Source organism: Uranotaenia lowii, chromosome 3, assembly GCF_029784155.1.
Source record: "Uranotaenia lowii strain MFRU-FL chromosome 3, ASM2978415v1, whole genome shotgun sequence".
Classification (NCBI taxonomy): Eukaryota; Metazoa; Arthropoda; class Insecta; order Diptera; family Culicidae; genus Uranotaenia; species Uranotaenia lowii.
This window is the reverse complement of record NC_073693.1, coordinates 91,254,900-91,277,173: the sequence shown is the minus strand read 5'-3', so window position 1 is coordinate 91,277,173 and position 22,274 is coordinate 91,254,900. Positions and strand designations below refer to the sequence as shown.

Genomic DNA, 22,274 nt, shown 5'->3' with positions numbered 1-22,274 from the left:
TGCTAAAGTTGAATTTTTTTTTTATGTGGAAGTCAGCGGGAAAATGCGGGACATTTTGAGGAAAAAGCGGGACGGCGCACATAGGAGTACGTAGAAGAAAAAGTTGGCCAAAAGTATTTTTTAGTTTTGAAATCAATAAAATAGTTTATTTTGACTTATCGAACGTTTTTAAGATCATTAAAAATATTTTTTACCGTTTTCGTAATTTTTCATAATTTTCTATTAGAAATTTCCAAACGTTTATATGACATGATAGATAATCCAGGTTAGAAAAGTTGTAAAATTCAAAAAATCTGGATTTTTTAATTTGTTTTTGAAATTTAAATAACATTTGAAAATATTTGAAATAGAACATTAATTTTACTGAGCTTAAATTTAAAATATACGAAGCCTTCGGTGATTTTTTTTTGAAAAAATCTATCAATATTTTTAAACTTCAAACTTAAAAATATCAAAAATGCGCGAGTTTGCGCGAGTTTTTTCTTTTGCACATGATTATTAATGTTATCAATTTTCTAATGATATCAAACATTTTGCCGGGACTTGTTCCATAAACAAAAACACTTATTTGTTAAAAAATCAACGTTTGAAACAAAAAAAAAATAGAAGAATTTTCAAAGTTCTGCGTACTGTCTCTATAGTAATCGAATTTTGTCTATTAGACTTAAAATTATTAAATATCCCTCCATTGAAGTTTTCCATTTCAAATTTTCATTTTTAGTCATTAAAGAAAGTTTTATTCATTGATATGACGTAGTCGCGCTGAATCAACGATTTGTAGAAAAATTCTATCTCATAAAAATACTAAAGTTTCGACAGCTGCAACAACTTATAAACAAATCAGATGTCAAAAAACTGACCGGTACATGGTGCTAAATTTATTCAAGAATCAAATAAACATTGACATAAAAGTAACCAATGAAATTTAAATTTTGAGTTTTGGCCAAGTTTTTGGGTGAAATACTCCTGTGTGCGGCGGGACATTCAACAAAAAAGCGGGACATGTCCCGCTTTTGCGGGACGGATGACAACCCTAGTTTAATCGGATATGATGGAAAGTCCGCCATGTTTGAAAATTTGAAATGATTTTGCTCCCGCGCAGGCTTCAAGTGAGAAAAACATCGTCATGTTCTCTCTGCAACCAGCAGTACACCCGGATGGCTGAAAATCAGATGTGAATTGAGTAATATTGATTGACTAATGAGAGAACTTGAAAATATTGTCATTGGTAACAATTTGAAGGTATTGCGAGCAAAATCTTGCGCTCCCTTAATTTAACATTAATTTAACATTCAAATTTTCTTACTTTTTCCTCTCAATAACCAAACTTTTGAGACCATAGAAACGATTAGAATGAAGTCTGTAAGCCTTTAAATAAGTCAAGCGGATGGAGGTGCATAGAATTTAACAACTTGGACAAATTGCTTGAAGGAGAAGGGACAAAATCCATCAGCATGCCCCACCTTTCCCAAGGCACCGCCCATTTCTCCATTCCACGTCGGGAAGCCATCCATCAAAATTGAAAACCCTGAAAACCACAAGTCAACCACCAACAACAACCGTAAGGAGTCAGTCAGTTCGTCAATCACGTGACGCGCTCCACACATGTGGTCTGGGAAAAGCGGACGTTTGGAAAACTTTTTCCCGCCATCCTCCGTCAAACCGGAATTCCTCCTTCTAAGAGCATCTTTAAGCATCAAGTAGCGGTCCGGTTGGTCCGCCTTCATCTATTCCGTGGAAAAGCAACGAAGGTGCGCTTTTTAACTTTTGACTTCACCCTCCCAATCCCCAAACCCATTGGTTAAAGTAGAGGTTCGGATCTTGGACCAAAACCCTTTTCTTCCTCCGATCGATCGACAGCTTATTCCCCACGGAAGGATTCGCTAGAATGTTACCGACACATCCACCATATAAATATCCCCATTGGAAGTCGGGGAGTAATGGATACGCTCCGCCAAAGATTCTGACACGTGATGGAGTGAAAAACGGATCCGAGACTTCTCTCAAGTCCTTCAACTTGTATCGAGATGTTATTGCTACTACTACAGGGTTTTTTTTTCTCTCTCCGATGCCTTTATCCTTTTTGCTATTCGCTTCCGAATCCTTCCAGCCCGCAAAACATTGTGTTTGTTATTGAAATCAATCATGCGGGAAAACTGATAAGGACTTTTTCCCAGCTCCCTTCCATGGCTTCAAGTGGGTTGTCGAAAGGGTGGCATGAAAATTGAAACTCCTGGAGGTAGGTTTTTCTTGCGTTAAACTGAAGCTTGAATTTTAGAGCTTCATATCTTAAAATAGCACAGAAAATATTTGAAGTCATTTGTTTAAAAAATAATGTTTTGAATTTTACAAAAAATGTTAGATTGATGTTTCAAAAGCACCTTCAAAGGAACATCCAACGATAACTTTAAAGACATTTTATAGGAGATCAGATCACGATTTGGGAATTAGGCACCATTTGTTTTTCTGTAAAAAAAGTAATAAAAATATTTCGTGGGTGTTAGTTAAGCTTTCTTAAACTGAACGTAATTTCGAATAAGTCTCTCTTAAACAAAAAAGTTATTTAGAGGTTGTGAGAGTACAATGAAAATGATGATAACTGCCTCAACTACCGTATGGTATTTTTTTTTAATGTTGTTTGAGCAATGTAAAAAGGTTTTCAAAAAAATTGCAATAGTCAAATTCAATATATATATTTTTTAAAATAAAGCGCCCACTGCTTTGGCTTGCATATTTTGTTTGTTTTGTGTTTTTTTTTTAAGTAAAATTTTGAGAAAACATTGGAAATAACTTATTTTTGTTTTTATGGAACTTGAAAACTTGAGAAGTTATAATTTTGTTTTTAACTTTTATTAGATAACACTGAGTGCTCATTCGAGTCTCTTAAAATACTTAAAACTAATGTGAATGTATACATATTTTAATAACTACACAACTTTAAACTATATTAACTTTTTTAATTTGTTTTATCAAACCATTTGTTTAAATAATATCACATAATTTTGCTTCTGCTTCTTCAGTATGCACCAAAATATCTCTTTTGTCGATATAATATAACATTCGTTTCATTCTAGAGTAATGTATTATCCTTATTTCCTGACGAATGAAAGTGATATTTCATGAGAAAGATAATGTACATTAGTTGGTTAGAAATCAGAATTCCTAAGAATTTTCCTTAAACTTCTACCATTAAATGTTTCATTCCCCCCCCCCCCCACCCCTCCCCTTATGGAGATTTTCTATAATTTAAATTTTCAGTTCAAGATTTTAAAAGTTATTTTCAAAATAAGGGGTAACAAACAAGGCAAAAAATTGGCTCGCTCAGGATTTTGTGCTTAGTCATTCTAGGCCTAAGCTATTCCATTTTAACGAAATTTTGAACTGCATCTGTTAATTTTAAAGTTTAATCATCATAAACTAATTTAAAACATCAATAAGCTTTTAGCTAGGTGTTTTCTACTCATGATAGTCAAGCAAGAGATTTAGTAAAAAAAATGAATTTTCTTCAAGAAACCAATTTTTAACTCAATTTAATGTAGTGTTTTTTGTTGTTCTGTATGCTTTTTAATATTACATAAAGCGAAAAAGTTCATATATTTTCGAGGTGCAAAGAATAATATTGCTTATATGTTTTATGAATTTGGGTGCCCTGAATCCAAATATGCAATTAGTATTTTTCTCACAGCTTTTGTTTTCGATAAAACTTTTAAAAACAAGTTTGGATTTTATTTTTGTAGAGAAATGAATCCAACTGTAAGTTGAAATTTCAGGGAAAAGACAAGATAAAAATAATGTAGAAAATCATGTGAAAAAAAATTCGCCTTGTCTCCCGGTAGGACTTGAACCCACATCTTACGCCTCTCCGAGGCCCATGTATTGACATTCTACTACAGGTGACAACCTGGCGTATGGAAGTTATACTGGTCGAGTGTCGATGTTTATCGGAACAGAGGGAATTGTTTTTGAATGTTTGAGTCAAGACCCATCTCTGTGTCACAGTTTAAAAATATAAGTTTAGATTTTCAGAAATTTGTGCACTTTTTTTTACAAACCTGTTTAAAATGTTTCAAATCAAATATAAACTTTACCCAAGACTGCATGAAGTTTGGATTTTTGCGAAAAAAGTTATCGTTTTTTTTTCTGCTCCCGAATTTTTTTCAAAGTTTCAAACCAAATGTTTTTTGGATATTTTTAAACCAAAAATCAAATCGTTTTGCACTCTTTAGCCAATTTGTTGAACAAAATAAAACTTTTTATAAACTTTCTTTTGCAATGTCAGAAATACTTGTAATGAGTTATCCATTGAAATTTTAACTTATTGTAGAATTTACATTTTTGAAGACTATAAAAAAATATTAAAACCATCGTTCTGGAGTTAGAATTTTTTTTAAAGAAGTTTTTGGCAGGCTTCGTTCAAGTTTTTTTAATGCTGTCTTTTATGAACTGTTAAAGTAACAAAATAGTTGAGAGTCCAGCTATATTAAACTTAAATGTTGAACTGTTAAGAAGTCGTTCAAGAATTCAAGATTGAGCTGATCAAACTTGATAGATCTTTGTTTCCGAACTTTTGGCTGATTTGGTTGTTTCTCTTTAATTAGAATATTAAAGCCACATATTGAATGAGGATGTTAATCAAATTCAGATTAGCTTTTTTTTCTTTCATAATTATTTGATTTTTTATAAATTGATCTTTGTTTTTATATTCCGCATTTTTGTAATCTTAAAACATAATCTTGATCATTCTTGAAAGTCTATACATCTGAATTTTAAATAAGAAAAACATTGTTTGTACTTTTTGTCCTTTTAAAAACTTCAATTAACATTAAAAAATTTTCAAAGCTTGAAATTTAATGTTATTTTTCAAACGGCGCTTGGAATTAATCTTGATTTTTTAATCAATTTATAAAAGTTAAAAAAATGGTTTGAAGTAGCAACCTAAAAGCTAAATTTTAATGCTTTGAGCTTTCAATATTTACAAAATAAACTAGGGAATTCTATTTTTACCAGTTTTCTGTTGATCATCTAACAAATAAAGTTTCTCAACCTGTTACTTTTCATTTTAAGCTTTCAATGATGAATTGAACATGTTGGACTATAAATATAATAAGCTATAATTGCAAACCTCAAAAATTAACTCTTTTAGCATTTTATTTTTATAACTAAAAGAATATGTAAATAATTTCTATAGTTTTGATCACTTTCACTGTTGAAACAAAAATTTACTTTTTTTATCAAATCATCGGAAAATTTTATCAATGATCATCTATGTGAATAGATGCTCTTTATTTAAAAAGATACATTTTTTTCCCTAATCGAGAATTCACATTTCAGATCGCGATTAAATATATTTTCAAATTTGAAGATATTATCGTGAAATTTTCCCTTCAATTTGAAATAAAGACAAAAATTGTAAATAAGGATGATTTATAATTTTCATTTTGCAAACAATTCTTAATATCGGTCAGTTTCTGCCCTGATAAGAAATTTATTGAAGATTTAGAATTTATTTCTTTTTAAATCTGGTATTATATTTTGGTTTGGGAGTTGGGATATCTAATTTATATCTTATTTATTGTGTATTTTTGGAATTGTTATTATTTAAGGCGAAATTTGAAATTCAAAACCCTCCCTCCCCCAATGGACGGGTCCTTCGCACGTCTGATTGAAATACTAAGACTTAAAATAAATATCAATTTTTGAACAATAGGATTATTCATATTATTTACATAAACCAGTAGTTAATATTTTAAAAAAATTATTCGAATTTGAAATTTTGACTCAACTCAAAACTACTCCTTCTAACCTTGAAGAAAATAATTTGGAACTACTTTCTAGAAATTTCTTCATGAAATGGTCTTTGCTCCTATGATTTTTGAAATATATTACATTTCCTTCTTTTCTATATGAATCAAAAATATCCTTTAACTGAAATGAAAAAGGAAAAATTCGTTCAATCTTCGTTTTCTATCTGAGTTTTACACTTTACATTATTTCAGAAAATTGAATCTTAGATATATAGTCACAAATTTTTTAAATAATTTTTAATTATAAAATTGTGGTAAAAAATATCATAATTTTCGAAAAAATCATCTTTTTTTAAAATTGTTACAAATTAAGCAAAGGTGGCCAAAATTTTTACCAAATTTGCTTTATTTTGAAGCTAAAGGATAGCAGAAATTGATTTTTCATATGAAAATTATGATCCGCCTGTGGGTTTTTCATGTACACTGAAAGTTCAAAAAAGATTTGCATAAACTTGGGATTTTTTCATAGTTATAACCATTTGGCCCGCGAGTCATGAGGTTTTTGAATCCTTAAGATTCCTTAACATGCTACGGACCGCGAAAAAATCAGAGCCGAGAAACACCGAAATTTGGCACTCTATATCCCAGAAAGCATTGAACCAAATTCTACAAATTCAACTGCTTTGAGCTACGGGAAGTGTTGTGTTAAATTTTGTCGAAGAAAGTTTAATGATAAAATGAGCACACTTGCGGCGAGCTAAAAAACGAGATATCTCGTGTTTGGTCTGCAATGTATATCTAATAATTTTTTTCCTTCAATGTATACATAAAAAGCTTACAAGCGAATTCATGATGCAAAATATTCATTAAGAAATTAAATTTTTGCTGTTCGCTAGCTTCAGAAAAATACTAAGCCCTCTCATATTTGTTTTTTTCACGAATACAGAAAATTTTAAAGATCACGTAGTTCTCAATAATAAGTTTGATGTTCAAATCACTTTCTGTTCAAAAAAAATCCTTTGAATATATTTAGTTTGATTCTGAGCGATTTTCCTTATTCAAGTGGCAAAAATGTTTCGCCTTCACTGAAATATGAGTGCATTTAGATATTCATTAAATGATACAGCATGAAAGCCTCTTTAACAAAATAGGAGGGTGTCTTTAAAAAAAAAAAAATAAACATATAAATATATAAATAAATCTTCAACTAAAACTAGGCTCCAACTAAAATAAGACATTTCAGAAATTTGAAAATACCGAAATTTTGAAAACCGTTGACAAGTATGGATTGTTTGAATTTTTGAACGTTTTTTTTGACATTTTTCATAGAAAATGAATCCTTCAAAGCCAACATCAAAGTAAAACGAAAATAAGGGTGGCCCTTACTTAAACTGAAATTTTAAATAGCCAAAATTTTACGGCGCCCACCCCGTGCTATGGAATTTTTTATATCAATATTGCTAACTTTTTTTGATATTAATTTTCGACTGGATGATTTTTATTTTGAAGTTTAAAAGGTTAACGGCTTAATCAGTCATATTCTTGAAAATCAACAAAAATAGTCTTTAGACGAAATACGAACCTGACAATTATTCTCTACTGAAGAAGGCTACAAAAAATAGCCGAAACGTCTGGACAGTAGTAAAAATCATTCGTTTTGATTTTCAAGAATATGACTGATTAAGCCGTTAACCTTTTAATCTTCAAAATATTGCTAACTGTGCCAAATTTCATGTAGATTAGACAACTCTATGTTGACCCTCCAACCCATAATTTCATGGAAAAAGTGAAAACATTTCCATTCAAAAAATAACACTAAATAAATAATAATAATAATTATTATCAATAATAATTCAGGAAACACTTTTAAAATTTTGCAAATTAATTCAAGGGAAGATTTTTAGCCTTGGAACAACTTTCTAGAATACAACTAAATGTTTGGACTAAGCGGAGAAAGCCATAGACCTTTTTTGTTTGTTTCCTAAAATTTTGTTCGAGAATATATGAGAAATCATAAATTCCACAGAAATTTCTGCAACGTTTCCAGATCACTTAACAATTATTTTTCTACTTCGGCAAACTTGCTCATCAACTTTAAGTCTTAAAAATTGAACATTTAGAAATCTTTAAAAGTGTTTTCAAGAATGTAGATGTAATTTTAGTTAGAATAATATCTTTGTTTTAAAAAGTTTCGAAATAAAAGCTAAGTTGACTAATAAAGCCTTATCGCTAAACACATCTTTATGATTGATACAAAACAGGGAAATGTGCGTTTGATGAAGTTTGATAGGCAAATTGTTTAGTAGTTAAGCTGATTGGTTTTTCTTTTTTTTTTGTTTTTTTTCTATTTTCGGAGTGTTTTTCCTATGCACCAATTGTTGGAGTATTATCTATTTTCAGAAATGACCTGAAAACCTGTGTCTGTAATTTTGTTTAAAAATATTACATACAGTTAGGTATTGCCATTATACTGTCACCGTTGTCGTATTTTCCAAATTTAAGGATTTTTTTTCCGTGAAATCAGGAAAGTAACTAAATAATTTGAAAAAAATTATAACGGTTCAAATGATGTGAAATCGTTGCTCGATGTCGAAGATTCTTTTCTTATTCATTTTTTGTTCTTCATTAATAATTTGTAGCTTTTAAAAAAATAATTTGGATTAAAAAAAGAAAAAAAAATACCTTAGATGCTTCAAGACCAGCTTTATTTTTTTTTGGGTATACCTTGATGAGTTTTTGATGCTTGAACAGATATATTTAATATCCGGCACCTCTGTAAAACTGTTGTCATTTATTTAAAATGGTTTCCTAATTCTATAAAGTCTCCAGGCCGATAAATTCGGGCTATTTCATCCAAAAACTGGCAAAATTCAACCATTTGAACTCAAAATTATCAATTCAAAATGCAAACAATATCCAAGAAGATTTGTTGAAAACTCAGAAATTATTCAACAAAAATCAAAAAGAGCTTCACATTTTTTTCATTGAAACATATCAGCGGATGTTGGTACAATTTTTTAAATCTTGAAACCCGTTTTTGATAGCTTTAACAGTACTTGTTCGAAAAATTTCATTTTTGGACGCATACATATGATTTACCAGAAACTCAATTTGAGTTTTTTGTTTGATTTTACAAATAAAGTGATTATTGTTGGATAAATCCGGGCTTTTTCCTACGAAATCTGGGCAACAAAATTTTTTGTCAAATATCTGGACAAGTCCGGATAAAACTAGGTAATATAGCAAGCTTAGTTTATGTATTTTTGTTGCTTGAAAATAATAGATGGAAAATTATTGTCAGTTTGAACTTTGTTTCTATTGATGTTCCTGTTCCATGTCTTTCATATTAATGTACACTTTCTGGAAAGGACAATAAAAATTCCTTGGAAGCTAAATTTCAATTTGACCAAGTAGCTAATTGTCAATGATTTATCTTTCTAACTTAAGTGTTTATTCCCAAAACATTTCTTTTCGCACAGGATTTACCCTTAAATCCTTCGAAGATTAGTCTCACCTTTGATACTTCTGAGAAAACATCAAAAAGGCATGTTCCAGGGATTTTCCAGAAACGGGGGCTAAATCCCGTCGAACCTTTCCAGCCGATTCTAACCTCTAAGGGTTAGATCAAATCATCCGACCTTCCCCCTTTCTGGAGGCCTTCCTTCAAAACCAAAGACGACGGCAACGTTTTCTTGAATGGGAGATAATTTTCGGGGTCCATTTACATGATGAGAATTAATTGAGGCTCCCGGTTGTCCATTGCCCGTCCTTTTTGGGAGCAGATAAATTCTGGAGCTCTTCCCGGAAAAAGTGCTGCTCGGCGACGCGCTTCGTTCACAAAATTCAAATAAAAGTACAAAAGTTTGCCCATCACAAATGCGTGGGATTTCGGTGCCAGAAAAAAGTTGCGAAATAGGCATTTCGGTAAGTCTGGAATCGTGACTGGTGCCTGATTTCAGGCATTAGTTGGCGTGCTTCTCACTGTTTTGATTTTTTTTTTCAATAACACTTTTGGTGAAACCACAGATTGAACCAACTCAAGTCCAAAGAGCTGGTTAGAAATAGGTTTGAAGAAAATGGAAAGAAAAAGATTTTTAATACAGTGTTGAAATTTAATTTGTGTTTGTGTTTAAGATTGTGATTTTTTTTAAGTAAAAGCTCCAGCATTTAAAAGGAAAAAAACTGACTTAAGCAGGGTCTCAATTTATGCAAACAACCACAGAATCAGAGTAAACTACTAATTGTATTTAATTCCTTCCTCCCTAAAGCTTTTTTCAATTCCATTCACCGTGCCGGAAACATCCATCTTCATTAGCTTCTTTCTTTGGAGCTTATTGTTTTCCTGTGCCATTTTTCCAGTCACAAAGGAAAAAGAACAAACGAAACATTTTTTCGCTTGGACTTGGACAGAAACCTGGTCCACCTTCCTTTTTTCTTGAAACTGTATCCAAACCGTATGTGTGTAGTTGTGTGTCTCTTTTATTTAGACTAACTTTTTTTTCGGTCCTTCTCTTCTTTTAATATTTGCTGCTCAACATGTTTCCCTTTTCTGCTGACAATGGGATCTTTGGGAAGCATTTAATTCCACGACCCGCTGATGTTAAACCACAAGATATTTTTTTCGATTTTAATTAACTGACCCGGATGCTATCCTGGGTATGCAAAACGGATTAAGATAAATTGTCTTTTCAACTTTTTTTAGATTCAGGAACAGAATGGATACTTTTAATGTCCATTCTTTCGTTGAAAATATTTTACTGTCAAAACGGTTTTAAATATTGTATGCCATTTGTTCGTAAATTATTGGGAAAGTTTATTTTAGAGTTTCTTCAAATTGAATTTTTTTCAGCACCTAGAAACTAAATGTTTCTTTCTAAAAACCATGCATCTACCAAATGATAATCCAAGTGTTTTATTATACAATAAATAGAAAATAAACTTAAGCATAAGATTGTCAAAATTGACCATATCGAAAAAATTGATCAAATTGCCAAAATTGACAAATTGTCAGAATTGACAAAATTGACAAAATTGACAAAATTGACAAAATTGACAAAATTGACAAAATTGACAAAATTGACAAAATTGACAAAATTGACAAAATTGACAAAATTGACAAAATTGACAAAATTGACAAAATTGACAAAATTGACAAAATTGACAAAATTGACAAAATTGACAAAATTGACAAAATTGACAAAATTGACAAAATTGACAAAATTGACAAAATTGACAAAATTGACAAAATTGACAAAATTGACAAAATTGACAAAATTGACAAAATTGACAAAATTGACAAAATTGACAAAATTGACAAAATTGACAAAATTGACAAAATTGACAAAATTGACAAAATTGACAAAATTGACAAAATTGACAAAATTGACAAAATTGACAAAATTGACAAAATTGACAAAATTGACAAAATTGACAAAATTGACAAAATTGACAAAATTGACAAAATTGACAAAATTGACAAAATTGACAAAATTGACAAAATTGACAAAATTGACAAAATTGACAAAATTGACAAAATTGACAAAATTGACAAAATTGACAAAATTGACAAAATTGACAAAATTGACAAAATTGACAAAATTGACAAAATTGACAAAATTGACAAAATTGACAAAATTGACAAAATTGACAAAATTGACAAAATTGACAAAATTGACAAAATTGACAAAATTGACAAAATTGACAAAATTGACAAAATTGACAAAATTGACAAAATTGACAAAATTGACAAAATTGACAAAATTGACAAAATTGACAAAATTGACAAAATTGACAAAATTGACAAAATTGACAAAATTGACAAAATTGACAAAATTGACAAAATTGACAAAATTGACAAAATTGACAAAATTGACAAAATTGACAAAATTGACAAAATTGACAAAATTGACAAAATTGACAAAATTGACAAAATTGACAAAATTGACAAAATTGACAAAATTGACAAAATTGACAAAATTGACAAAATTGACAAAATTGACAAAATTGACAAAATTGACAAAATTGACAAAATTGACAAAATTGACAAAATTGACAAAATTGACAAAATTGACAAAATTGACAAAATTGACAAAATTGACAAAATTGACAAAATTGACAAAATTGACAAAATTGACAAAATCGACAAAATTGACAAAATTGACAAAATTGATTAAATTTACAAAATTGACAAATTTGACAAAATTGACAAAATTGACAAAATTGACAAAATTGACAAAATTGACAAAATTGACAAAATTGACAAAATTGACAAAATTGACAAAATTGACAAAATTGTCAAAATTGTCAAAATTGTCAAAATTGTCAAAATTGTCAAAATTGTCAAAATTGTCAAAATTGTCAAAATTGTCAAAATTGTCAAAATTGTCAAAATTGTCAAAATTGTCAAAATTGTCAAAATTGTCAAAATTGTCAAAATTGTCAAAATTGTCAAAATTGTCAAAATTGTCAAAATTGTCAAAATTGTCAAAATTGTCAAAATTGTCAAAATTGTCAAAATTGTCAAAATTGTCAAAATTGTCAAAATTGTCAAAATTGTCAAAATCGCAAAATTTCTAGATTTTCCAATGATTTTCATTTATTTTAGAAAACATAGGTAGTACAATTTTAATTCATCACAGCAATAATTTTGGCTTGGATAGTTGGAAAACGGGTTTTTTCCTTATTCATTCTGATATCTCTAAATGTCTCTCACTAATTGAGCTGCCTGTTTAACCACTAAAAAACAGTTAATTCTTCAAACTGTTGAGAATTTTATTAAAATTCCTGTTTATGGCTAATAGCGATGTGGAGGAAGGATGAAGGAAGAATACGAGTGCATCGTTTGCATAGGAGTACTTTAAAGTCATGGCAGAAATGATAATTTCCAATTTCCGACATTTTAGGGCTAACAAAGATTCTAGGTTGAAAGTGACCCTTTTTAAACCAATCATTTCACGATTGAAAAAAATATTTTCTTAAACTTGAACTTGGACTTGGACTTGGATTTGGATTTAGACATGGACTTGGACATGGACTTGGACTTGGACTTGGACTTGGACTTGGACTTGGACTCGGACTTGGACTTGGACTTGGACTTGGACTTGGACTTGGACTTGGACTTGGACTTGGACTTGGACTTGGACTTGGACTTGGACTTGGACTTGGACTTGGACTTGGACTTGGACTTGGACTTGGACTTGGACTTGGACTTGGACTTGGACTTGGACTTGGACTTGGACTTGGACTTGGACTTGGACTTGGACTTGGACTTGGACTTGGACTTGGACTTGGACTTGGACTTGGACTTGGACTTGGACTTGGACTTGCACTTGGACTTGGACTTGGACTTGGAAGTGCAGATTTTTAAGGCTTCTGCGGTTTGAGAATTTAAAGGCTGCAGATGCTATTGTTTTTTGGACGTTTTTGCAAATTTAACAATAATATATATGAAAACAAATCAAACAAAAATGTGGCAACACTGGAAGAGAAGCTACAAAGTGTAAATAAACAAAAACAAGTCAGTCATTGGTCTGTTCCTGTGAGTGACAGACGTATTTGGAAGAATTTTGAAATGAGATTCGGAAATATCGTCAATTCTCGACAAAGGCTCAGTTTGTACGTTGAGCACAGATCTGAAAGGCTGATGCTCATATTGTTTCGGCTCCGGTAAATAAGATGGATAGATTGGAAAAACGCAGATTCTTAAGATTGTTGCCTTAATTGTTGTTCCCCCGAGAAATAAGACGGGGAGCCTGGAAAAAGCGCTGATTTTTAAGGCTGCTGCTATGATTGTTTGTTTTGTTTTGGCCTTCCGATGGAAAAGACGGATTGACTTAGGAAGCGCAGATTTTCAAGGCTGCTGCTTATTGTTAGTTTCTGAATCAGAATTCCGGTGAAAAAACCGATGTCCTCATTTAAATCAGTGGTGAAAAAAAAATAGAATAAATAGTTCATATTTTTTTACAAGATATCTCTTGAAGATTCATTACTTTATAAAACGAAAGATAAATAATGTTTTCATCAAATGCATTGAAAAAGGATGATTACGACCTTCCTTAAATTCGATTGACCATCGTGATGCACGTCTTCAATAAAACCCTTTTTTTCTTCCCAATTTTTTACCATAATTCAGTCATCAATATATAGTCCGGAGCTTTGACTTTAATTTCAACAATGAATTTGAAATCTTATACGCTTGAGTATGCTATGAAATGTGTTAAATCGAAAATATTGAATTTTCCATCATTAACGACGATGAAGCCCAAATAGTGAACAATGCACACTGGTACAGAACATCAATCTAGCGGAACTAAATTAATAGCGCCCAGGGATGAAAAGATAGACTTTTGGTGTCTTCGACAACATTGCATAGTTTTACAAGGCGCATACTTTGAAATAAAATACAGAGTCGAGGGGTCCACCAATAGCAAGATAAAAATGCTAACTTTTTTGTAAAGCATTTTAGAGCTTTGGTTTCTTCTACAAAGTTGTTTATCTCAACAAAATACATAACTTTGCTGAACAAGTCAAAGTTCTAGAATTTCATTCTAAGGAGTTACAATAAAATTAAGAAAAATACCTTGAAAAAACAGTTTTTTAAATCTGAAACGTTGTAGGTAAGACAAAACAATTTTCAGTCTTCGAAACAAAGTTGTAAAATGTTAAATTCTACAATCGCTTAGTACATTATGATGTGTTTTGAAATTGCTGAAGCGCTGTAGAAAGCATTTAGTGTAATATATTAACGATTTTCAAAGAAAAGTTCATCGAATTGCGCAAATTTTCGCACCATCAGCCAATGTGGATTTTATTTTTGGTATTAAGAGGAATCATTTCCATATAAAACTAGCGTGGAACTCGGTGGAACTTGAAGCAATTTTAAGATTGAAAATCTAGTATTTTGTTCACAAATATCACTTTTTTAAGACACTTTATTAGTTTCTTAGTTTCTTTGAGGCAATTTACTTGCAGAATTTGAGAAAAAGAAATAATTAGATGATTTAACCGGTTTTCCGTTCCAAATTTATCAATAGAATCTGTTCTAGTACATCATTATATAAATGATATCTGTACCAACACGTGAAAGTGATTTATTTCCAAAAGTAAACTAGCTTTCAGCTTTCAGTAGCTGGTGGCAGGCCATCTTTGGCTCTATTTAACGATAAAAACACTTTTGAGATAATAAGTTTTCGTTGGATTACAAACTCAATTTGAGTAAAGGATTTATGACCATTTTGAAACCAGAGCTGACAACACGTTGATATACACCATTTATTCCTGACCGAAGCAAATGTTGTAAAAACAAGTGTCTAAAAAAGTGATATTTGTGAACAAAATACTAGATTTTCAATCTTAAAATTGCTTCGAGTTCCATCGAGTTCCACGCTAGTTTTATATGGAAATGATTCCTCTTAATACCAAAAATAAAATCCACATTGGCTGATGGTGCGAAAATTTGCGCAATTCGATGAACTTTTCTTTGAAAATCGTTAATATATTACACTAAATGCTTTCTACAGCGCTTCAGCAATTTCAAAACACATCATAATGTACTAAGCGATTGTAGAATTTAACATTTTACAACTTTGTTTCGAAGACTGAAAATTGTTTTGTCTTACCTACAACGTTTCAGATTTAAAAAACTGTTTTTTCAAGGTATTTTTCTTAATTTTATTGTAACTCCTTAGAATGAAATTCTAGAACTTTGACTTGTTCAGCAAAGTTATGTATTTTGTTGAGATAAACAACTTTGTAGAAGAAACCAAAGCTCTAAAATGCTTTACAAAAAAGTTAGCATTTTTATCTTGCTATTGGTGGACCCCTCGACTCTGTATTTTATTTCAAAGTATGCGCCTTGTAAAACTATGCAATGTTGTCGAAGACACCAAAAGTCTATCTTTTCATCCCTGGGCGCTATTAATTTAGTTCCGCTAGATTGATGTTCTGTACCAGTGTGCAATGGTTTTTTTCTTTCAAAACAAGCCAACAAACAGTTGTCCATATTCGATCATAATTAAATTACATGTTAATTTACAGGACAGGACTTCCGCCCAAAAAGCTAGCCCACAATAATGCATGCACTGCATACATACATAATCACTCACACCCATGCACATATTTTGTGAGCGCACCCATAATGATGCTACACCACACTTGTGAATAACATCAAAAAGAAGGTGTTTCCGTTCCTAGGTTGTTTATGTGAGTGTGTTTTGTTGTCCTGTGTAAGTATGTGTGTTTCTGTGTTCGTTCCAAAGTGGTCAAGTTTCGTGGTTTCCGGAAAATTTCCCGTGAGTTGTTTGTGGGGGCTTTCATGTTTCGATTCAATGAGTGATGAATTTATCCACTGCATTATTACTGTTATTATGATTCATCTCTTCCTACCCATTTTTTTCCACTACTTTTATTATTATTTTGAGCTCATCATTATTATCTGGTTCGACTTTTGCTAGAGTTTCGGATAACTGCCACATAAAGGTTTTTGTTCTATGGGTTCTCCCCCATTGAGTTGGGTATTTTTTTTTTGGAATGGAAGAAGCGCATTCAGTGCGCCATCTGCTGTTTCGGGTGGGCATGGAGGAAATTTTCAATCGAACGAGCGACACGGAGGGGTTGAGAATCACTACATTTTCAACAATCATTCCGTGGTGTACCAATATGGTTTCGTTTTACTTTTGCATCGAGTAATTAAAATTATTTACACTAATTAGGTTGGAACTCGATTGTTTGCTGGGTTTTTGTGCATTGTTTGCAAAATTAAACAAAATGTCTCGCTTGGGCGTATTATTATAAAATGCAAATATGAATAACTATGTTTAGAAATTGTCTAATGAATAAGTTGATGTCTCCATTGACGACAGACTATCCTAATCGGCTTATAAAATCGCTTGAAAATTTCATACTTGAAAACCTGAAAGTCTACAATTTTAAGCAAATATTCACTTGTATAAAAGACAAACATACTTGCAAACATAATTGAATAGGACCAAATTCACTGTTTTTTTTAAATTAAAACAACAAAATTACAGTAATACGATTAAAAATTTCGTCAGAAACCTATAAAGTAGTTCCAAAACTGTACTGTAGTAAAAAGATTGTTTTCAAAATCTATTCTTTTCCTACAAAGGCCAATTCATAAATTAACAATTATCAACGGCAGCGTTAAAAGTTCACGCTTCCTACACCAATCCGATTTTTTTAGCGGAATCCCGTCTCAAAACAAACAATAAGCAGCAGCAGCAGAAGCCTTGAAAATCTACGCTTCCTAAGTCAACCCATCTTTTCCACCGGAAGGCCAAAACAAATCAAACAATCATAGCAGCAGCCTAAAAATTTGCGCTTTTCCAGCCTCTCCGTCTTATTTATCGGAGGAATAACATAAAGTGCAACAGTCTTAAGAATCTGCAGTCTGAGTTTATCCGCCTTATTTACCGGGACCATTTCCAAACAATCTGAACATCAGCCTTGCAAATCTGTGCTCATCGTATGAACTGAGCCTTTGTGGTGAAATGACGATATTTCGGAATCTCATTTCAAAATTTTCCCAAATTTGTCTATCACTCACAAGAAAAGACCAATGACTGACTTGTTTTTGTTTGTTTACACTTTGTAGCTTCTTTTCCAGTGTTGCCACATAGTTTTATGTTATATGTTTATAAATATTACTGTTAAATTTTCAAAAATATTCAAAAAACAATCGCAACTGCAGTCCTAAAATTTGCAATTTTTGAAAAATGACTCCAGGAGCCTTAAAAATCTGCACTTTTCTGCTTCCAAGTCCAAGTCCAAGTCCAAGTCCAAGTCCAAGTCCAAGTCCAAGTCCAAGTCCAAGTCCAAGTCCAAGTCCAAGTCCAAGTCCAAGTCCAAGTCCAAGTCCAAGTCCAAGTCCAAGTCCAAGTCCAAGTCCAAGTCCAAGTCCAAGTCCAAGTCCAAGTCCAAGTCCAAGTCCAAGTCCAAGTCCAAGTCCAAGTCCAAGTCCAAGTCCAAGTCCAAGTCCAAGTCCAAGTCCAAGTCCAAGTCCAAGTCCAAGTCCAAGTCCAAGTCCAAGTCCAAGTCCAAGTCCAAGTCCAAGTCCAAGTCCAAATCCAAGTCCATGTCCAAGTCCAAGTCCAAGTCCAAGTCCAAGTCCAAGTCCAAGTCCAAGTCCAAGTCCAAGTCCAAGTCCAAGTCCAAGTCCAAGTCCAAGTCCAAGTCCAAGTCCAAGTCCAAGTCCAAGTCCAAGTCCAAGTCCAAGTCCAAGTCCAAGTCCAAGTCCAAGTCCAAGTCCAAGTCCCCGATTCCCAAAGTTCTTGAGTCCCCAAGGCAACAAGTCCAAGTCCAAGTCCCCAAGTCTTCAAGTCCTCAAGTCACAAATTCACCACGACTTCAAATCACCAAGTTCCAAAGTCCTCAAGTCCCCAAGTCCCCAAGACTCCAAGTCTCCAAGTCTTCAATTTCAAGTCCTGAAGTCGCCGAGTCCCCAAATCCCAGAGTCAACAATTCCAAAAGTCCCAAAGTCCTCAAGTTCTCAAGTCCTAAAGTCCCCAAGTCACCAAGTAACCAAGTCCCCAATTATCAAGTCCCAAAGTCCTCAAGTCCCCAAGTCTTTCAGTCTCCAAGTCCCCAATTCCCCAAGTCCCCAATTTAAAAGTTCCGAAGTCCTCGAGTCCCCAAGTCCCAAAGTCAACAAGTCCCAAAGTCCAAAAGTTTCAAAGTCCCCGAGTCCTCAATGTCCCCAAGTCACAAAGTATCCAAGTCCCCATGTTCTCAAATCACCAAGTCCTAAAGTCTTCAAGTCTCTATTTCCCAAGTCTCCAAGTCCCAAAATTCACAAGTCCTTAATTTCAAGCCCAGATGCCCACGAATCTCCAAGTCCCAAAGTTAACAAGTTCAAAAGTCAACAAGTCCCAAAGTCCTCAAGTCCCAAGTCCCAAAATTAACAAGTTCAAAAGTCAACAAGCCCCAAAGTCCCCAAGTTCCCAATTTTAAATTTCCGAAGTCCCCTAGTCCCCAAGTCCTCAAACACCAAAGCCCTCAATTCCCAAGTCCCGAAGTCCTTGAGTCCCCAAGTCCCAAAGCAAACTAGTCCAAGTCCAAGTCCACGAGTATCCAAGTCCCCATGTCCCCAAATCACAAGGTTCCAAGTCCCCAGATCTTCAAGTACCGAAGTCCTCAAGTTCTAAAGTCCTCAGGTCTCCAAGTAACCATGTCCCAAAGTCTACAAGTCCCAAAGACAACAAGTCTCAAAATCCTCAAGTCCCCAAGTTACCAGGTTCCTAAAGCCCTAATCACCAAGTCCCAAAGTCCTCAAGTTCCCAAGTAACCCAAGCCCCCAAGTCCTCAAGACTCCAAGTCCCCAAATTTACAATTCCCAAGTCCCGAAGTCCCCGAGACCCCCAGTCCCAAAGTCAACAAGTCCCAAAGTTCATAAGTCGACAAGTTCCCAAGTCCCCAAGTCCACAAGTTCCCTAATCCTCATGTCTCTTATTCTCAATTCCCAAAGTTTCCGAGTCCTCAAGTCCCAAATTCCTCAAGTCACGAAATCACCAAGTCGCCAAGTCCTCAAGTCGCCAAGTCCTCAAGTCCCCTAGTTCGCAAGTCCCCAATTCTCAAGTCCCAAAGTCCTCAAGTCCCCAAGTCTCCATGTCCTTAAGTAGCCAAGTTCCCAAGTTCTCAAGTCCCCAAGACCCAAAGTCCCCAAGTCCCCAAGTCCCCAAGTCTCCATGTCCTTAAGTAGCCAAGACCCCAAATTCACAAGTCCCCAAATCCCCAAGTTCCTAAGTCCCCAAGTCACCAAGTCTACAAGTCCCCAAGTCCTCAAGTCCTCAACTGCCGTAATATGCCGAAGTGACGTATATGCCTTTTCCAGATCTCGTCATTAAGAGTGTCTTTCGCCCTTTCCCCACTTTCCACTTCTCCGGGACCCCTCATAAAAGTATCACATTTCATGATAGGTCGTGTAGAAGTGGAAAGTGGGGGAAGGGAGGAAGACACTCTTAATGACGAGATCTGGGAATGGCATATGCGTCACTTCGGCATATCACGGCAGTTAAGTCCCCAAGTCCTCAAGTCTCCAAGGACCAAGTTCCCAAGACCCCAATTTTCAAAGTCCCAAAGTCTCCAAGTTCGCAAGTCCCCAAGTCCTCAAGTCGTCAAGTCCCCAATTCCCAAGTCCTTGTCCCAAAGTCCCCAAGTCACCAAGTCACCAAGTCCCCAAGTCCAAGTCCAAGTCATGGTGATCTTTACAATCGAATGTCTTTTACCATTTTTTGGATATTGCCGTCAATTTTGCTGTATAAAAACATCCCCCGAAAAAGCCTCTCCAAACAGAAATTTTAACGCCAAGCTCTGCCTTAATCCGAATCGCACATTCGCAAAGCCAAATCTGATTCAACCCCCTGAAACGTAACACACCCTATGGATGGATATCCACGAATCTACCGCGAAGCTCTTCCCTGTATTCCTGTATCTCACCATGCATCTATCTCGATAATTGGATTACATTTTATCTCCGGTCCAGTGGTGGTCCTTTCAAACAAGTTTTCCACGCTTCCGGCGTGCCGGAACATAGCATATATGAAGGTAGGCAACCTGTAACTTTGCGGCACAGAATGTTGTTAAAACTGGCCCGATGGTTTTGCCCCCATGCTACAACGGGTTGGGGCCTTTGCTAGTTTTGGCTGGCCGCGCCAACATTGCTTCTATTTTGAGCGAATTTCACTGGGGAGTGTCGATTTCTTTATTTTCAATAATTCGACTTAATTTAACCAGCCTCATTCAAATGTGACGATTTAAAATAGTCGGCGCAGTGATTGTGGCTTCAAAACTTTTTTAGGATAGTTTCCGAGCCAGATCGAAACGACAGATTTGCTTTGATATAATTAACAAAACTTAGGTTAAAATTAAAATTTTCAAGTTGATTTTAAATTCAAAATTACTTTAAACTTTTGAATCTTTCCACTTTTAGAAGATTTGACTTTACCTATTCATGGAAATTTCAACACTTTCGACCAGAGGCAGGTAGAACCGGATGGTTCCCAAAGTGGCCTGGTCATGGGTTCCACCTTCCTGCTCCCTTTTCCCCAGTTCCTGGACCCCTAGCCAGAAATCTCGGTTTAAAGAGTGGCGAACTGGGGACCGCAGACACTATTACGAGAATTGGAAGGATATTAGTTTAGAGACTATTCGCCGGCGACGGCTGCCGGGAATGACCCAAAGGGCGTTGAAACTGCAAATCCAAGGGAGCGGAATCGTTATTGGCAGGTCATTTAAGAGAGAGAAAGAGGTTCTATGGGTAGCTATTTTGGAATGAAGTTATTTAACCCGAGCTAGGAAGTTGCCGTTTGTGGAGTGGCGTTAGTGGTATTGTGAATCGGTGCTTGTGGAGAATTTTAAAGGGCGATTTGGGTGATCAAAATCGGATTGGTAATACTTTATACTAATAATTTGAACAAAATGTAGGAAATATTATTCGAATTGACAAAATAAGTCACTAAAAAGCTTTTCAGCATTGAGTGGTTAACATGTGATTTATTATTCTAGAATCTTAATTGAAAATATTGAATTTTGTCTCGTCAAGGCTGGTAGTCATCTTGAAGTTACCTAAATTATTCGTTGCTAATCCAATTGCAACTTGAACTTACCATTTGAGAACATAGCTCCATCTGCAAATAAAAGAGAGAAAATAATTGATTAATTACATACGACCACAAATTTTTAATTTGTTTGTTTTAGTTCAAGCGCAATTGAATTCTTATATTTCAATTGATTTTAATTCCATATAGTTTTATGCAGAGATAAGCCGAATGGTAATATTGACGTTTTCCACCGATTTCAATAAAACTTTGTGTTTTAAAATCGTCTCGTCAGTTTAAAGAAGATCTTAATTATTTTTTTTAATAAAAAATATCCTCCCAAAAGTTCAAATTTTTAGTTATAAATTACTGTTTTTAATCGCTTTCAAAATCAACTTCATTGGATGTACACAAACAGTATTTTTTACTTTAAAACATTTTACGAGAATTTCCAAAATATCGCTTTTTTTTAATTCATAATTTTGTTCAACATTTGTTTAAATTTGTTTCGCTTTATTTCCGTTGATTTTATGTGATTTGAATTATCGAAATGTTTGACGAGTTATTGTTTTTTTTTATTCGGGAACGGATAAAAATCACTTGTGCGCGGTACAAGGGCGTGTAATGTGTTTAGTGTACTTCTAACAATTATAAATATAATACTTCAATTTTCAGTTGGCTCGAACATTCTTCCAAAAGGATAGAATGTTAATGTTAAATTCTATCCGATGATGATAATCAACTAAATTTGACAGCAGTACCAACTGGAGAAAATACATTACGGTACATTTTCGTTATTGTGGAACATCAGATTCGCGCCTACCAGCTGAACGGTAGACAAGCAACCTGCCTCGCTGAATATCGTTAACTGTCTGACTGTAGCTCACGACCAGGGTTGCCAATGTGCCTGATTTTTCAGGATTTTCCTGATTCTTGGAGGCTCAACTTGACAACCTGATCCTTAGTTTTCCCTGATTTT

The 22,274-nt window shown here is 33.8% G+C and overlaps 2 protein-coding genes across 2 annotated transcripts; both read left to right on the top strand.

The window, feature by feature from the left end:
* The first annotated feature begins 9,620 nt into the window (after positions 1 to 9,620).
* On the top strand, positions 9,621 to 18,661 carry LOC129752411 (uncharacterized). The gene is made up of 2 exons (XM_055748196.1): positions 9,621 to 9,668; positions 18,029 to 18,661. The coding sequence occupies exons 1-2, from the start codon at positions 9,621 to 9,623 to the stop codon at positions 18,659 to 18,661; spliced, it is 681 nt and encodes a 226-aa protein (XP_055604171.1).
* A 179-nt stretch (positions 18,662 to 18,840) lies between these two features.
* On the top strand, positions 18,841 to 19,454 carry LOC129752410 (uncharacterized). The gene is made up of 3 exons (XM_055748195.1): positions 18,841 to 19,040; positions 19,098 to 19,144; positions 19,225 to 19,454. The coding sequence occupies exons 1-3, from the start codon at positions 18,841 to 18,843 to the stop codon at positions 19,452 to 19,454; spliced, it is 477 nt and encodes a 158-aa protein (XP_055604170.1).
* The last annotated feature ends 2,820 nt before the right edge of the window (positions 19,455 to 22,274 follow it).

Coding starts and splice junctions, on each gene's coding strand:
- LOC129752411 (XM_055748196.1), top strand. CDS start 9,621: ATGCGTGGGATTTCGGTGCCAGAAAAAAGTTGCGAAATAGGCATTTCG. Junction 9,669..18,028: donor GTTGCGAAATAGGCATTTCG/GTAAGTCTGGAA, acceptor CGATTCCCAAAG/TTCTTGAGTCCCCAAGGCAA.
- LOC129752410 (XM_055748195.1), top strand. CDS start 18,841: ATGTCCCCAAATCACAAGGTTCCAAGTCCCCAGATCTTCAAGTACCGA. Junction 19,041..19,097: donor CAAAGTCCTCAAGTTCCCAA/GTAACCCAAGCC, acceptor ACAATTCCCAAG/TCCCGAAGTCCCCGAGACCC. Junction 19,145..19,224: donor CAAAGTCAACAAGTCCCAAA/GTTCATAAGTCG, acceptor CAATTCCCAAAG/TTTCCGAGTCCTCAAGTCCC.